Source organism: Xenopus laevis, chromosome 6L, assembly GCF_017654675.1.
Source record: "Xenopus laevis strain J_2021 chromosome 6L, Xenopus_laevis_v10.1, whole genome shotgun sequence".
NCBI classification, from domain to species: domain Eukaryota; kingdom Metazoa; phylum Chordata; class Amphibia; order Anura; family Pipidae; genus Xenopus; species Xenopus laevis.
In genome coordinates, this window is record NC_054381.1 from 136,015,781 (window position 1) to 136,030,770 (window position 14,990).

The window sequence follows — 14,990 nt, forward strand, 5'->3', positions numbered from 1 at the left end:
TGTAACTATGATCACCATACCAGAGGCCACCCCTTTAGACTAGAAGAAAATAACTTTCATTTGAAGCAACGTAGGGGGTTCTTCACAGTCAGGACAGTGAGGTTGTGGAATGCACTGCCGGGTGATGTTGTGATGCTGATTCAGTTAATGACTATAAGAATGGCTTGGATGGTTTTTTTGGACAGACATAATATCAAAGGCTATTGTGATACTAAGCTCTATAGTTAGTATAGGTATGGGTATATAGAATTTGTGTGAAAGTAAAGAGGGTCTGTGTATGGATGCTGGGTTTTCATTTGGAGGGGTTGGACTTGATGGACTTTGTCTTTTTTCAACCAGATTTAACTATGTAACTATGTAACTCTACCTTAATATTAGCCTAAATATGTTCTTGATCCACAGATGAATATGTGTAATTTCAGAAACCAGGTCTAGTCTTAATCATATACTTTTTGTAGGATGGTTGCCTGCTGCCATTCTTGCTATATTGATTATATGAATTATAGATGGTTCTGAACTGATATAAAATATTCATTACTTTGGTGCGCTATATTTAAATTCTATGGGAGGCCAAATTGAACTGGTTATAATATTTGTGTATTATTGAAGAATCCCCAGAGTGCACGGGGAGTATGGCTGGGGAGGTCAGCATTTGGGATAATTGTACAGAAACTGTCATTTATGTCATTTATAAGAAGAGAGTCAATTTGAATAAATACATTTCTGCTTTGGAATGATCATAAATAAAGGTGACACCATCCAGCAGTTCAAGATTCTATAACTCGCAGATCTGACAGCATTGGTACAAACTCCACACAATAGAAACAGATTGCAGGCAAACCTGTAATAACCTATGAGATATCTGATGTATAACAATATATATCAGGAGTAGCACTACCTATTATATGTACAGCTTCACTATATGACACAGCATAAAAAATGTTTCAATTACCTATATGTTTTTGTACATTTTTTTCATAGACACTGGAAGTTGAAACAAAGTTATATATGTTTGATAGATTGTAAGCTCTGCGGGACCTAATTCTATTTGTGCATTGAAACCCTTACCACTTTTAGGAGCAGATTTATCAAGGGTCGAATTTCAAAAAAAAAAAAAGTCGAAATTCGAATAAAAAAAGACCAACCGAAATGACGAAAAAAAAACGAAGTTGAATTCGAATCGTACGAATGGAAGTAACATCATATTCGATTTAATTCGATTCAAAGTTTTTTCTAAAATAAAACTTTCGTTTTTCCACCAATTGACTCCAAATGGAGGTCCCCCATAGAATAAAACTGCAACTCGGCAGGTTTTAGATGGCAAATGGTCGAAGTTGAATTTTTAAAGAGACAGTACATGATAAATTTCAATATTCTAATATTCTAATTCAACACTAGTTGAATTTACACTTCGACCCTTGATAAATCTGCCCCTTAGTATGCTGTAGAGCAGGGATCCCCAACCTTTTTTAACCGTGAGCCACATTCAAATGTAAAAAGAGTTGGGGAGCAACACAAGCATTAAAAGTTCCCTTAGGGTGCCAAATAAGGGCTGTGATTGGCTATTTGGTAGGCCCTATGTGGGCTGGCAGCCTACCAGAGGCTCTACTTGGCACTATACTTAGTTTTTATGCAATTAAAACTTGCTTCCAAGTCAGGAATTCAAAAATAAGCCCCTGCTTTGAGGACACTGAGAGCAACATCCAAGGGGTTGGAGAGCAACATGTTGCTCACGAGCTACTGGTTGGGGATCACTGCTGTAGAGAGTAATATTCTGAGACAGTTCTATTGTTTGTGGTTTTTGAGTTATTTAGCTTTATATTCAGCAGCTCTCCAGTTTGCAAGTTCAGCAATCTGGTTGCTAGGGTCCAATTACCCTAGCAACAATGCATTGATTTGAATAAAAGGAATATGAATAGGAAAGGGTCTGAATAGAATGATGAGTAATAAAAAGTAGCAATAATAATACATTTATAGCCTCACAGCGCATTTGTTTTTTTAGATGGGGTCAGAGACCCCCCCACTCCAAATCTGGAAAAAGCCAATTCGTTAAAGAAAAAAACTATAGACAATAAATAATGAAGACCAATTGAAAAGTTGCTTAGAATTAGCAATTCTATAACATACTTAACGTTAACTTGAAGGTGACCCCCCCTTAGTATATTCTCGCAGTCTAATATATAATAACTGGCTCAGCGATAGGTGCAAAGTGCAGCATTGACAGGCATAAGGCAGCCCTATAATTAAGGCCTGCTAAAGGGCAGGCAATAAGCACTGGGTCCCATTGCAGTCTGCACAGTCTTAATGTTTAAGTTAAGGGAAGGGAAGGGAAAGGCAGGAGGGAGGACTCCTAAGTACCTAACTAACCTTCATGAATACAGAGTTGGCAAACGCATCATCAATGTATTCATTTTTACACCCTGCCTTGCAAATAATAATCACCCTAATAGTTATAATAGCCACACCTCCAGGTATATATTACCTTGGGTACATTGGGATTTAGTCATGGTGGATACATTTACGTCTGTGGTGCCTAATTCCCATCTGGCCGTCACCATTAACCAGTTTAGCACAATACACACATCAAAAAGTCACATTCAAAAAGCAAAAAATCACAGAACCCTCACCTCTAGTGGTGGGCGAATTTCTCCTGTTTTGCTTCGCCGATAACGTCCCAAATTTCCCGCAAACTTCGCGAAAAGCCGAATAATTTTAGAAAAATCGTGAAATCAGAAAGTTCACAGAAAAATCATGAAAGAAATTGTGAAGTTCGAACGTTTCCATGATATAATCGCGCAATTCGAACACTTTCACACAAAAAAATCTAGCAATTCGAAAGTTTTCACAGAAAAATCGTGAAAATCGGAAATTGACGCTGGCGAATTTTCACTGGCAAATTTTCGCCAATTTATTCGCCGGCGGCGAAATGCAGAAATTCGCAGCGAATTCGTGCCAGGCAAATGTATTCGCCCATCACTACTCATCTCCCTTTCTCTTGATAACAGTGAGAACAATAAAACAATGGAAGATAAGTTAGTCTAAAATGACTTTAGTTTCATTTTGTTTCATGGTCTTCCTGCCATAAGGAGTTTTAACCCCCTGGAACTTTTATTGTTGGTTTGCAGCTCAGAGCCAGATGGAAGACTGACGGGCAGATCCCGCTATTTTATCCTTATTGCATTTTAGAGTTGAATATAAAAACGAAGTAATACCAATGCTGTATTCTACGTAATATAATTAAACATGACTGTCTAATGGGTTTTTTTTTCATTGAAATGAATGTTAGGAAACCTTTGATTTACCTCATCCAAACTCAGCAGAAGTCTATTGGGAAATCTGAAAATCAAATTAAGACTTTTCCTTATCAAATTTAATCTGACCCAATAATATATCACAATACCACAATTTCCTGCTCATTGTCATAGTATATTGTTGCAACTATGATACTGTGATCTGTTACATGACATTACATTGATACAGTTTCTGTTGGTGTCACAAAAGTTGTTGGTTTATGGTTTTTAGTGTGTCAGCCCTTGGTCTATCTAATGTTGTAGTGTTGACCAGCTGATATACTGTATACAGGTATGAGACCTATCATCCAGAATGCGTGGGACCTGGGGTTTTCCAGACAGGGGATCTTTCCGTAATTTGGATCTTCATCAGTGGCGTAACTATAGAGGAAGCAGACCCCATGGTCGCTGGGAGGGCTGGACCATGGGGTCGGTATCCTATAGTATTAAAACCCCCTCCCCGCCACTCTTCTCCTTTAAATTGACCAGCGGAGTGGGAGAAGTCATACCTTAAGTATGCTAAAAATTGCTTAAACATTAAAGGGATTATTTATCAAAGGTCAAGATGATTTTTAACTGAAAAATTTGAGATTTCCTGGATATTTTTCAGTGATAACTCAAAAAAGAACTTGAGATTTATTATACCCCAAACCTGGAAATAGTTTTGTGAAAATACACCAGCTAAAACCTGTCGAGGTCATGTAGAAGTCCCTTGAACCATTGGAAGATGTTTGTAGCCTTCATGATGGCCGGGTTTTTTTTTCAGTGGGTTTCGGTCAAAAACTCAATTAATTCGAGCGATTTAAGTTTTTTTCTGCCAAAAACTTCATTAATTTGAGTATTTGGGTGTTTTGCCCAAAATTCCCCGATTCTAGTTTTTTTCCATTCGAGTTTTTTCTTAAATCAGAAAACATTCGAGTTGTAAGTTCAGTCAAGGTATAAAAAACCTCACAAACCTCTAAAACTCGATATATAACCCACTTAATGAATTCAATATCATTGTTTTGCTTCCAATAAGGATTAATTATATCTTACGTAGGATCAAGTACAAGCTATTGTTTTATTATTACAGAGAAAAAAAGGAAATCATTTTAAAAATTTGAATTATTTGGTTAAAACGGAGTCTATGAGAGATGACCCCCCAGTGATTCGGAGCTTTCTGAATAACGGATCCTATACCTGTACCAGTGCTTGGTCTAAGCTACAAATGCTGCTATAAAGCATATACATCTGGGATTTTTGGTTGCCTTACCTCTGCTATTCCAATCTTTCCATCGCTGCTTTGTCCATACTGATCCACAAAGGCTTTCATTTGCTCTGATAAATCCTGTAAAACATGACATTTTTATTAATGTAGCATCAGTACATGAAAGCTTTATTATCTTTGCCACAACTTCTCTAGGCCTTGGGCAGGTCTGGACTTGGAGTCACAATAGGCTCTGTCATTGCAAGTACAGAGAAGCCCAATAAGCTCCCCACCAGCCCACTAAATAGTGACTTCTATGGCATCTTACAGCAGCTCTTCTGGCATTTGCCAGAACACACAGATTTCCAGTCCAGACATGGCCTTGGGCCAAATGTGGAGCTGTGATGCAACTGCCATCAGACCAACACTTTTAAGCTGGAGATGATTTCCCTGAGGGCAATTACATCGATCCACCAGCAGGACTAAAATGTAAATGTTCTGCAGCTATGGACAACTAGTAGTGTGTGACCCAACATGCTCACTGCATTGATGTATAACTGCCCAGCCCCTTCTCTGACATCATCTGAGGGGGCAGGGTGAGCAATTATATAAACAAGCTCCACCCTTCCACTAGAGGGGCTTGGAGCTGCCTCCAGTTTGCTTGGTACAATAACAATATTGCCACAACTCACTAGTGGAACATTGGACTACTGCCATGTCCAAGCTGTGATAATTGCAGGGTTCTCTTTCATCACAGTGGTGCATAGGGCTGATTTGTAGGATGAGTAGTACCTCAAGCATTCCTTGAAAAATAAGTCATGAGATCCCTCAACTGTGCATCATCTAGGGTTGCCAACTTTTAATAACATTTCCACCGGCCGGTGGTGGGGGCGGGAACAAAAGGGCGTTGTAAAATGGGGACCATGACATATAAGGGGTGGGACTTGATGTAAAAAGGGGTGAAGCCACGGTGTGCAATGGCCAGAAGGAGGCAAAAAGGTACATTTTGAGCGGATTGGGCCAAAGGCTTTTGTAAGGGGTATTACAAATTTAATGGCCCCTACATTGCCTGTAAATTTGCAATACCGGCCCCGGCCTTGGCAGGTGTTTTACCAGCTAGGCAACCGTAGTACCATCTAGTAACATGGACAGAGCCTAGAACCCATCATGACTAATCAGCAATCAGGCAGGCAAACCACAATTAGAATAATAGAAACTATAACTGGTTGCACATTTATACATAACTCCTATTCAGATAGCAGCCAGATCTCACACCATTAATAGGGATATTGAGTTATAATAGCGCTGAGAAACTTGCCAAGTTACAGCCCTAAATTCAAGCAACAGGGCTTTTCTGTAACTGTCAATGTCATTCTCTTTAAGATCCTAGAAAGTGATGGGATGGATCTTATCTTCACTAAAGGGAACAATGCACATTTTACCCATGTGACCCAACAGCGGAGATATTGCACCAATTGCATCCTCATCTCTAGGTGCCAGTCTTGACCAATCCAAGACCACCATGGCATTACAAAGGTAAATATTTAAAAAAGGGGGGGAGGGGTTGATATATAAGATCAATGACAAGATATTTCTTTTACTATGTTTTAAGGCCCCAGTTGCTCTTAACTGGATCATTACATGAAAAGAGGCAGAGTGAATAACATTGGAATAAAGGGACATAAGTATTACTAAAACCGAGGCCTACCAGCGCAGTTCTAATCTACACATTTTTCTTACCATAAAGGATTCTGGGAGTTGTAGTTTAAAACTCAAGGGCTGTTTCCTGCAATACTGATGAGTGTGTTATTAAGTTGGGGTGATTTTTTTTCCAGTAATTTAAAACTCAAGGGCGTCTGTCTAGCCAAACATAATGCTGGCTTCATGTACTATAACATTCTGTATGCATCACTGGCTCAATTCCCTTAGTTTAAAACAAACACCTAAATGGCTCGGTAACCTTATCTAAAATTTATATCATCTAATAAACAGTGACTTTGGAAAGTATCTGGTGCGCAACTAACAGGACTCCTTTCCCACTGACTGGCTAATAGAAGATGGATGATGCAGTGACAGAAAGTCTAAGTGGAATTACATTCTGGATTGATGACTACTTGTTACCCCAAACTCAAATGGCTCAAGCAGATGTAATATTGGCCAACTCTGACTACAATGGGCAATGCCTGCCTTTGTATCCAGTTGTCAGAAACAAAGCAGTCTCCAGTCAATAACACTAGTAAATACATCACAATGGTTTATATAACCATCAGCCAAATGGACTACGTGACTTTGTGACTGGTGAATGAACAGATCTGTGCATCTATTGGCTAATATAACCCACCATAAATAACCGCCAATAACCTATATGATGGACCACTGTGTAAAAAACAGAAGATTTTTCTGTTTCAAGCCCAAGACAGGGACTATTCATCTTAACTTCCAACCTGCACTTTCTACAATACACCTGTACATACTATATGAATGAGCCATGTGTTGACTTCTTGGGCGGGAGATTCAAAATTACATTTTGCTATCTGAAAGTGGGCCAGCCAATCACATTGATCTAAAAAAAAGGTCAACCAATAACCTTCTACTCCCAGGGTCGGACTGGGCTGGTGGGTAAAGACATGGTGTGCCTCACCAACCCAATCCCTTCTGATACCCCCTGATCTCCCCCTTGCCCCAAACTAGAGAACAGGTAAGCTCTGGGCGGGGTGTCAGGTTCCAGCTGAGCGTGGGGCCTAGAGAAGGGTTGTGGCTGGGGCAGGGGACCCGGAAAAGCGGTGGGGGCCCCTGTTGCAGAAGCCCAGGTGGGTCTTAGACCCTCCAGTCCAACACTGACTATGCCATGTGTTGGACTTAACCAGCTGACTGGAAGTACCAGGAGCTGACTTTCCTTCCTGAACCAGTTATGTTGTCTGCTCTCCAAATTTCTGGATCATTTCATCCATCTATGTGTAATAAATTCTATCTGGTCCAATCAGTGCTGCTCCTTAGCTTTAGCTCCTTGTCTGCTTTTTCCATCACAGTTTATTTGTCCCCTGAATCTGTCTTGATTGCAAGACATATATATATATTGTGTTGGCCAAAAGGGAACTCGCATAGGAAGAAGCATATTTTTCAGTGGTTGAAAAGAGGGGTCATCCTTTCACAGAAGAAAAAACAACCTATGATTGACTATCATAGTGCTTAATTGCACCAGTGGTATAACTATAGAGGGGGCAGACCCTATAGCTGTGAGAACAGGGGAGCATGGGAGCTTTATTGGTCCCGAGTCACCTGAGACTCAAGCAAAGTTGAAGGTGCACCATGGTTTTGCACATGGCATATGTCACCCATTATTTCATGCAAGGGGATGGCTGCTAAAAATTGTTTGCAGGGGGCCTGAGCCTCCACAATTATGCCACTGACAGTTACCCATGGCAATTACCTTTGATCAGTCTAATAAATGTTAAAAAACTAAAGCTCCTATTCATACTGTACTGCACAGAAAATCCTTTGACGCTCAAAATGTTTAGTGCAGAGAGCAGTTTGTCATGGTAGAATAAATACTAAACACTACTATAGAGACAGATACATACATATATTATTTATAGATGATAGACTGAGAGGTAGGGCTATAGATAGCCAGCACCAATTGCCTATGCAGTAGACAAGGGTAATTTACATAAATCAAGAATGTCCAACCTGCAGCCTTCCAGTTGCTGTTAATGCGCACTTCAACAACAGCTAAGGAAATACTGTATATGTTGCACATCCTATAAAAAATACTGAACAGAACCATGCTTACACAATATAAAATGCTACTTGTACATTTTGATAAAACTTTTTCCCAAGGAGACCTTATGATTTTTGGGGCCCGAATCTTTTCTGCCTTATCCTAAACCAGTCCCTGTAAAATGATACAGAATAAAGCAAACATATTACTAGAGTGTAATTACTACCTGCAGGCACTTAATGGAAGTCTGCCACTAACTCCTGATTATTATAATGTTAACTTCAAATCCAGACAGTCTGATTATTCTCTTACAGCTTATTTTGGGAGGAAAATATGCCCAAAAATGCCCATGCTGTAACCAGTTATTCACCACATGGTTAGCCCTAACTGCTGTGTGTAATTAAAAGTCACAAGAGCAAGCCCTACCTATCCAACTACAAAATCAGATTATAGGATTAATCTGCAAATGTAGCTCTTATGTAACACCTTTGATTCTGGCATGAAAATGTGGTACAACCATAAATATTCTGTCTATGGCATTCAATTAGAATGCTAGATATATGATAGGTATACTGTATAAGTATCAGTTTGCTGATAGTTTGTTTATGTACAGCAAATACAGGCTACACTGCTATTGGTGCTTGTCAAAAATAGCTCAGAGACACCCAAGGGCAAAACAGTTTGGGCCATTAAAATCCATTAAAATTGCCAAAATAAAGAGTTTAACATCTATTTGCTCTTAAACTGGTAAAGCAGGGACATCTAGCTACAGATAATTTTACATAATGTCATTGATTATAGACCTGGGCTGACCAACTAGCACCCTAGGGGATTAGATTAGGGTTATCCGCTTACATTTCAGTAGTGGGAAGTCAGGCACACTATGGGATCTGCCTTTAAAGGTCAAATGTAAGGCAATTGTGCAGTCAGTATTGCTTGATGTAAATGGTCTCTACGGACTGAGGGACAGTGTTAGATTTTTACTCTTTTTTAATGATTATATATTGGATCCGTTATCCAGAATGCTCAGGACCTGTGGTTTTCCCGATAACAGATCTTTCCATATTTTGGATCTTCCTACCTTAAGTCTACAAGAAAATCATGTAAACATTACATAAACCCAATAGGCTGGTTTTACTTCCCATAAGGATGAATCATATCTTAGTTTGGATCAAATACAAGGTAATGTTTTATTATTACAGAGAAAAGGGAAATTCTTTTTTAAAAAAATTGGATTATGTCTATTGGAGACAGGCTTTCTGTAATTCAGAGTTTTCTGGATAATGGGTTTCTGGGTTAACAGATCCTATTCTAGAACCGGGAATACTTTAACATGCTAGAGACTCTTTGTAGAATATTTCACCCAATCGGAACATCTTGTTTAAATGAGAAATATGCATGGCTGTAGCTTGCACTACAACTCCCAGCAACCTCATTGAACAGAAGACGGGGGACCTTTGTTTGCAGTCCCTGCTTTGCTCCAACAAAGGTGAAAAAGTGCACAAGTTAAGAAACACAAGTCAGAATGACAATGAAAGCAAGCAAATTGCTCACTGTTCACCAGGGTTACTGTATCAGTTCACCTTTGCACTTACAGTTTGCTAATGATGTCTAGTGATAACTAGGCTGCAGTCGAATCTATCTGTGCTTAAAGGGGAACTATCACGAAAACGAAAATTTAATATTAGCTTCATCATACTGAAATAAGAAACTTTCAAAATATAATCAATAAAACATTCTGTACTGTTTCTGAAATAATCAGGCTTATCTTCACCATTCCTCTCGCAGCTTCTGTTTCTCTTCATTCTGTCTTCATGCAACTGTCAGATATTCATTGACAGTTAGATCCAATATATGTTATAGGGGAGCTCACTTTCCTTGCAGATGTATAAGAGCTCACTCAAATAACTGCTTCCAGTACAATCAAAATCTAGCAAAAAAACTGACTTTGACACAAATTCTGCATGTAGAGAGACAGGATTTTAAAAGAGTGAGCTCTAACGCATCTTCTAGGCAAAAGGAGGCCCCCTGAAAGATATATCGGATCTGTCATTCAAAATCAGACTCCCGACTCCTGCAGGAGAATGAAGAGGGATGGATGCCGAGAGGGGGAGAACGACGAGCAACTTGATTGTTTTGGAAACAGTTCAACATTTTTAATTTATTATTTCAGCATGATGAAGGTTGTATTTTTGCAATAGTTCCCCTTTAAGTTAATGGCATTTATTTTGCTACTGTGCTTAGTTTATAATTATTGTGGACAGCCATAAATAATGATTTGTAGGTAATGCAAAGCAGAGGCAGTGTTCTGATAAAGAGTTCATGCAGCAGCACTGCCTGTACAGGACATTCACCTGCAGCAGAAGGATTTTATAGGAGTAAATTGTTCACCTACCAGCCCTGCCTTCTTCCTGGCTTGCTGGAGCTCCAGTATAAAGTCCTGCAGTTCTTTGCCTTCAATGAAGCCATTGCCTGCAAACAAAAAGCCAGACACTATAGGAGATCCGCTGGTGGGCAGAGAGCACAGGCAGCACAGAACACAAGCCAAGGGAAGTGCAGTTTTTTGGAAGCACAAGAAAGAGTGGAGTTTGTATCCTAACCACACAAGTTGTAGAACACAATGAATAAGAAGTTGGGGCGAGGGAAGGGGGGACAGAGGAGTCCCTTTAACTAGTGTCAGAGGGAAGGCATCAGCTGTCAGTGAAAGGGTTAGAATAGAATAGAGTTTCATGGAAAGGAATAAATAGGTGTATATATATTTATATATATAATCACCATCTGTATCGTAATGACGCCAGATTTCCAGAAACTGAGCCGCTGAGATCTCCACTCCCTGCAGGTGAGTCTGTGCCATAGCGAGAGTCTGCGCCGCCGGTGCTAGTGCTGCTGCTGTCCCTGGTGCTGATCGCTTGGAGCTGCTAACTCGTTACCGCTATATATACACAGGAGCTGCTCCGCCTGGGCCCCGCCCATTCCCCTCCTCTGCCCTTTGGTGCTTTCCTGCATTTACTCACCTTGACCTTAGCGCCTTCCTGACTCCCCTGTGTATGTATTTAGCGCTACTGACATCTGCAGAACAGGCAACCATAAAATAATAAAACACAACTTTATAAAATATATATAGACAGACTGTAAGGAAACACACGAGGAAAGATGCTCCTGACACACAGAGCTTGCAATCTATGCCCTATCCCTTACCCATGACTTTCTATAATGATGTATCCAGTTACCAATAGCAAAGCATGGCTGGAGCTAGAGATGATGGGCACAAATGCTGAGACCCCAACCCGAGGAAAGGGAAGAATTACACAAATGGGGGATGTGCCTCCAGCAGAGCCTGCAGCTGAGACATATACTGAATATGTTTAGAGTTTGATTTCTCTTGCCCAAGGGACCCAGTAAACCTATCCTAGAACAATTTTAGTCTCAAATCAGTAGGGTCAGTGTCAGATTTCTAAGACTCAGGAGAAGCACTAAATATGGTTCTGTATTTGTGCTTTTATAGTATTCCATAGCCCACATCGAGGCAAGAAAGATGTGGGGCTCATTTATCAACACTGAGCAAATTTGCCCATGGATAGTTACCTATAGCAACCAATCAGTGATTAGCTTTTTGAAGCCAGCTGCAAGCAGAACAATGAATGCAGAAATTTGATTGGTTGCCATGGGTTACTGCCCATGGGCAAATTTGCCCAGTGTTGATAAATGACCTCCATTGCCTCCAGACTGGAAAGCTTACCTTACCAGCAACAGAGTGCCTTACAGCTGATGCTGAACTACAAACCCCTTGAGCATGCTGGGAGATATAGATAAATAACCTATATGTTCAATGATCTACATGACTGTTTCTACTACTACTACTATTTACTGCATCTGATGCTTACCCTGTGGACTGAATGATTACATTAGAGCAGCTGCCTCTACCTTTAAGGTGTAGTTCACCTTTATGTTAACTTGTAATATGCAATAGAAGGCTAATTCTAGCAACTTTTCAATTGGCCTTCATTATTTATTTTTTTGATAGTTTTTCAATAAGTTGCCTTCTTCTTCTTCTGACTCTTTCCAGCTTTCAAATGGGGGTCACTGACCCCATCTATAAACAAATGCTCTGTAAGGCTACAAATTAATTGTTATTGTTACTTTTTATTACTCATCCTTCTATTCAGACCCTCTCCTATTCATATTCCAGTCTCTGATTCAAATCAATGTATGGTTGCTAGGGTACATTGGACACTAGCAACCAGATAGCTGAAATTGGAAACTGGAGAGCTGCTGCATAAAAAGCTACTAATAATAAAAATATTGGGTGCTATCGGTCATTAGATGTGGGCAAACTTAAAGGGGCAGCTCACCTTTAAGTTCACTTTTAGTATTTTATAAAATGGCTAATTCTAAGCAACTTTTCAACTGGGCTTCATATTTTTTATTTTTTATAGTTTTTTCATTATTTGCCGCCTGCTTCTGACTCTTTCCACCTTTCAAATGGTGTTCACTGACCCCATCTAAAAAACAATTGCTCTGTAATGCTACACATTTGTTATTGCTACTTTTTATTACTCATCGTTCTATTCAGGCCTCTCCTATTCATATTCCAGTCTCTTTTTCAAATCAATGCCTGGTTGTTAAGGTAATTTGGACCCTAGCAACCAGATTCCTGAAACCGCAAACTGGAGAGCTGCTGAATAAAAAGCTAAATAACTCAAAAAACACAAATAATAAAAAATGAAAACCAATTGCAAAGTGTCACAGCCTATCAGTCTCTACACCATACTATAAGTTTAATGTAGCTGACTATAGGAAATACTGAAGATAATTTTCCAACCAGATTTTCCACTGAATTTTAATTCTCAAGATCAACTAAACTGTCCAAGAAGATGTGTAGCCACATTTAGACTTAAAGGGGCGTTTCACTTTTAATTTCAATTTTAGTGTGTTATAGAAGGGCTAACTCTTAGCAACTTTTCAATTTGCTTTGACTAATGTCATGCTTACGTCATTTTCTGAAAATCCTTTCCCTTTGTAGGGCTCTCAAGCCATGATTGGGCAATTACTTCAAGGACCAATGAAAACAATTGCTCCGAGTGGGTTTGCATGGATACCAGAACATCCTATCCAGCAACTAGAGTTAAAACTAAAGGAACACTGTATGCTGGATTTTGTATTCAGGGTAACGAAACCCTGGTAAAACGGAAGTGCCCAAGCTTGCCTTATCATGTTAATTCTGTTTTTAGCCCATGAAAGTTTGCATGATTTCTCCATTTTTTTTAAATCTGACTGCAGGTGTACAGATGTTGGCTCACAAGCAGTGTGTTGTGGAAGCTAGTATGTCAATATAGGAACATGGGCCAGTACTCATTGGATCAGAAGCCTGAATTAGAGCCTAATATGTTCCTTCCAGTGCTTTTAGCTTGTTGTGTGGGGGTGTGATACTTCACAAATGTAACGTAAAGAACAGGAGCAGCAGGCCAGTCCTGCATTGAGGAAAGGGGTCAGGGATTCAAGTAGACTTCATCTATAGGGGCAGTATACCCCTTGCTAATATGAGTTCAATGAACAGGGCTTCACCCAAACATACTATTTTCCTTTTGTCTTAATCATGAAAAATCTATGGTTTTGTAATTTCTTGAGCTATACAGTCAAAGAGGGTCATTAAAGCTACTCCATTGTTGTACCTATCAAGGTAAATTATAAGATTCCCAGTGCGCAGATGAATCCCCCTGCATAATGGCCTTGTGCTATACTGCTAATCGAAGTAATGAAATGCTTAATGATTTTTATGAGTACAAGGGTTTCGGTAATCAATTTGTTTATTAGCAAACAACAGAATGAACGCACATATCTGTAATAGGAACACTCACCATTTTTTTCCTTAGGATAACTGCTGTGCCATGGGAAGGTATATATAAGATTGTATTCATTAATTACAGCGCTATTAGCATTACAGCTTTTCTCACTAAAGGCCCCAAAGTGACTTAATCCCACCCTGCTTTTAATTCTGGCTACATTTTTTTTTGGCCTATAAAGCTGATTTTGCAATTGTAAGTGCAAGTGTCATAATGTTCAAATTGCTGTGAAATGGAGCACTTATTGATGTCATTAATAAAGGTACTTGTAGCCATAACATGGTCCTTGTACCTTGCAGCTACTTGATGTGAGTTCCATTTCACCTGGTATCCCATGCTGGGGAATTGCACACAGTAGTTTATATGGATAGCATACCCTAGAGTTATCGGCATCCTAGACATGGTGGAAATTCCAACGTTCCACTTCTGGGTTGTGCCCATGGATGCAACTGATTTACACCCATTAAATACGATACTAATGATGTTAATAATGGAGCATGCTGGAAATAATGCAGTTTCCATTGCTTGAACGCCCCTTGCTGTATCAACTCCAAGCGATGCAACTTGCAGTGAGTGTAGCCTAGTTTATGCTGCAATCATGCTGTATATTGAGCAAAATGCATCTGAAAAATGCACTGCACTCTGCATTTGTAAATGAACCCTTATGTCATATCAATTACAGGGAAAATTTACCCTTAAATAAAATATACATTTTATAGATGGCCTATTCACCTTAATGCATTTTTTCTTCTTTTCTGGTTTTTGATAAACGCTCCCATTTTGCCGGCTTCCACCCTGCACATGAAATAGCTTTCTGGCTGACTGGGACTTCAATTTTACAGTTATTGTGATTTATTTATTTATTTATTTATCTCGCTGCTTATCTGTTCCGGCTCACTGCTATTCATTGTGCATTCTGACTTCCATGCTGTAGGTGCTGTAGGTTAATAAGC

The 14,990-nt window shown here is 39.5% G+C and overlaps 1 protein-coding gene across 1 annotated transcript in view; it reads right to left on the bottom strand.

Annotated features, from left to right (window-relative positions):
* The window catches only part of calb1.L (calbindin 1 L homeolog), a 42,748-nt gene extending 31,659 nt beyond the window's left edge, over nucleotides 1-11,089 (bottom strand). Inside the window, 3 exon segments of the mRNA NM_001090639.1 lie at nucleotides 4,543-4,617; nucleotides 10,590-10,666; nucleotides 10,970-11,089. Of these exon segments, the coding sequence (NP_001084108.1) occupies nucleotides 4,543-4,617; nucleotides 10,590-10,666; nucleotides 10,970-11,048 (231 nt within the window). The 5' untranslated portion in view covers nucleotides 11,049-11,089.
* Nucleotides 11,090-14,990: the final 3,901 nt, after the last annotated feature.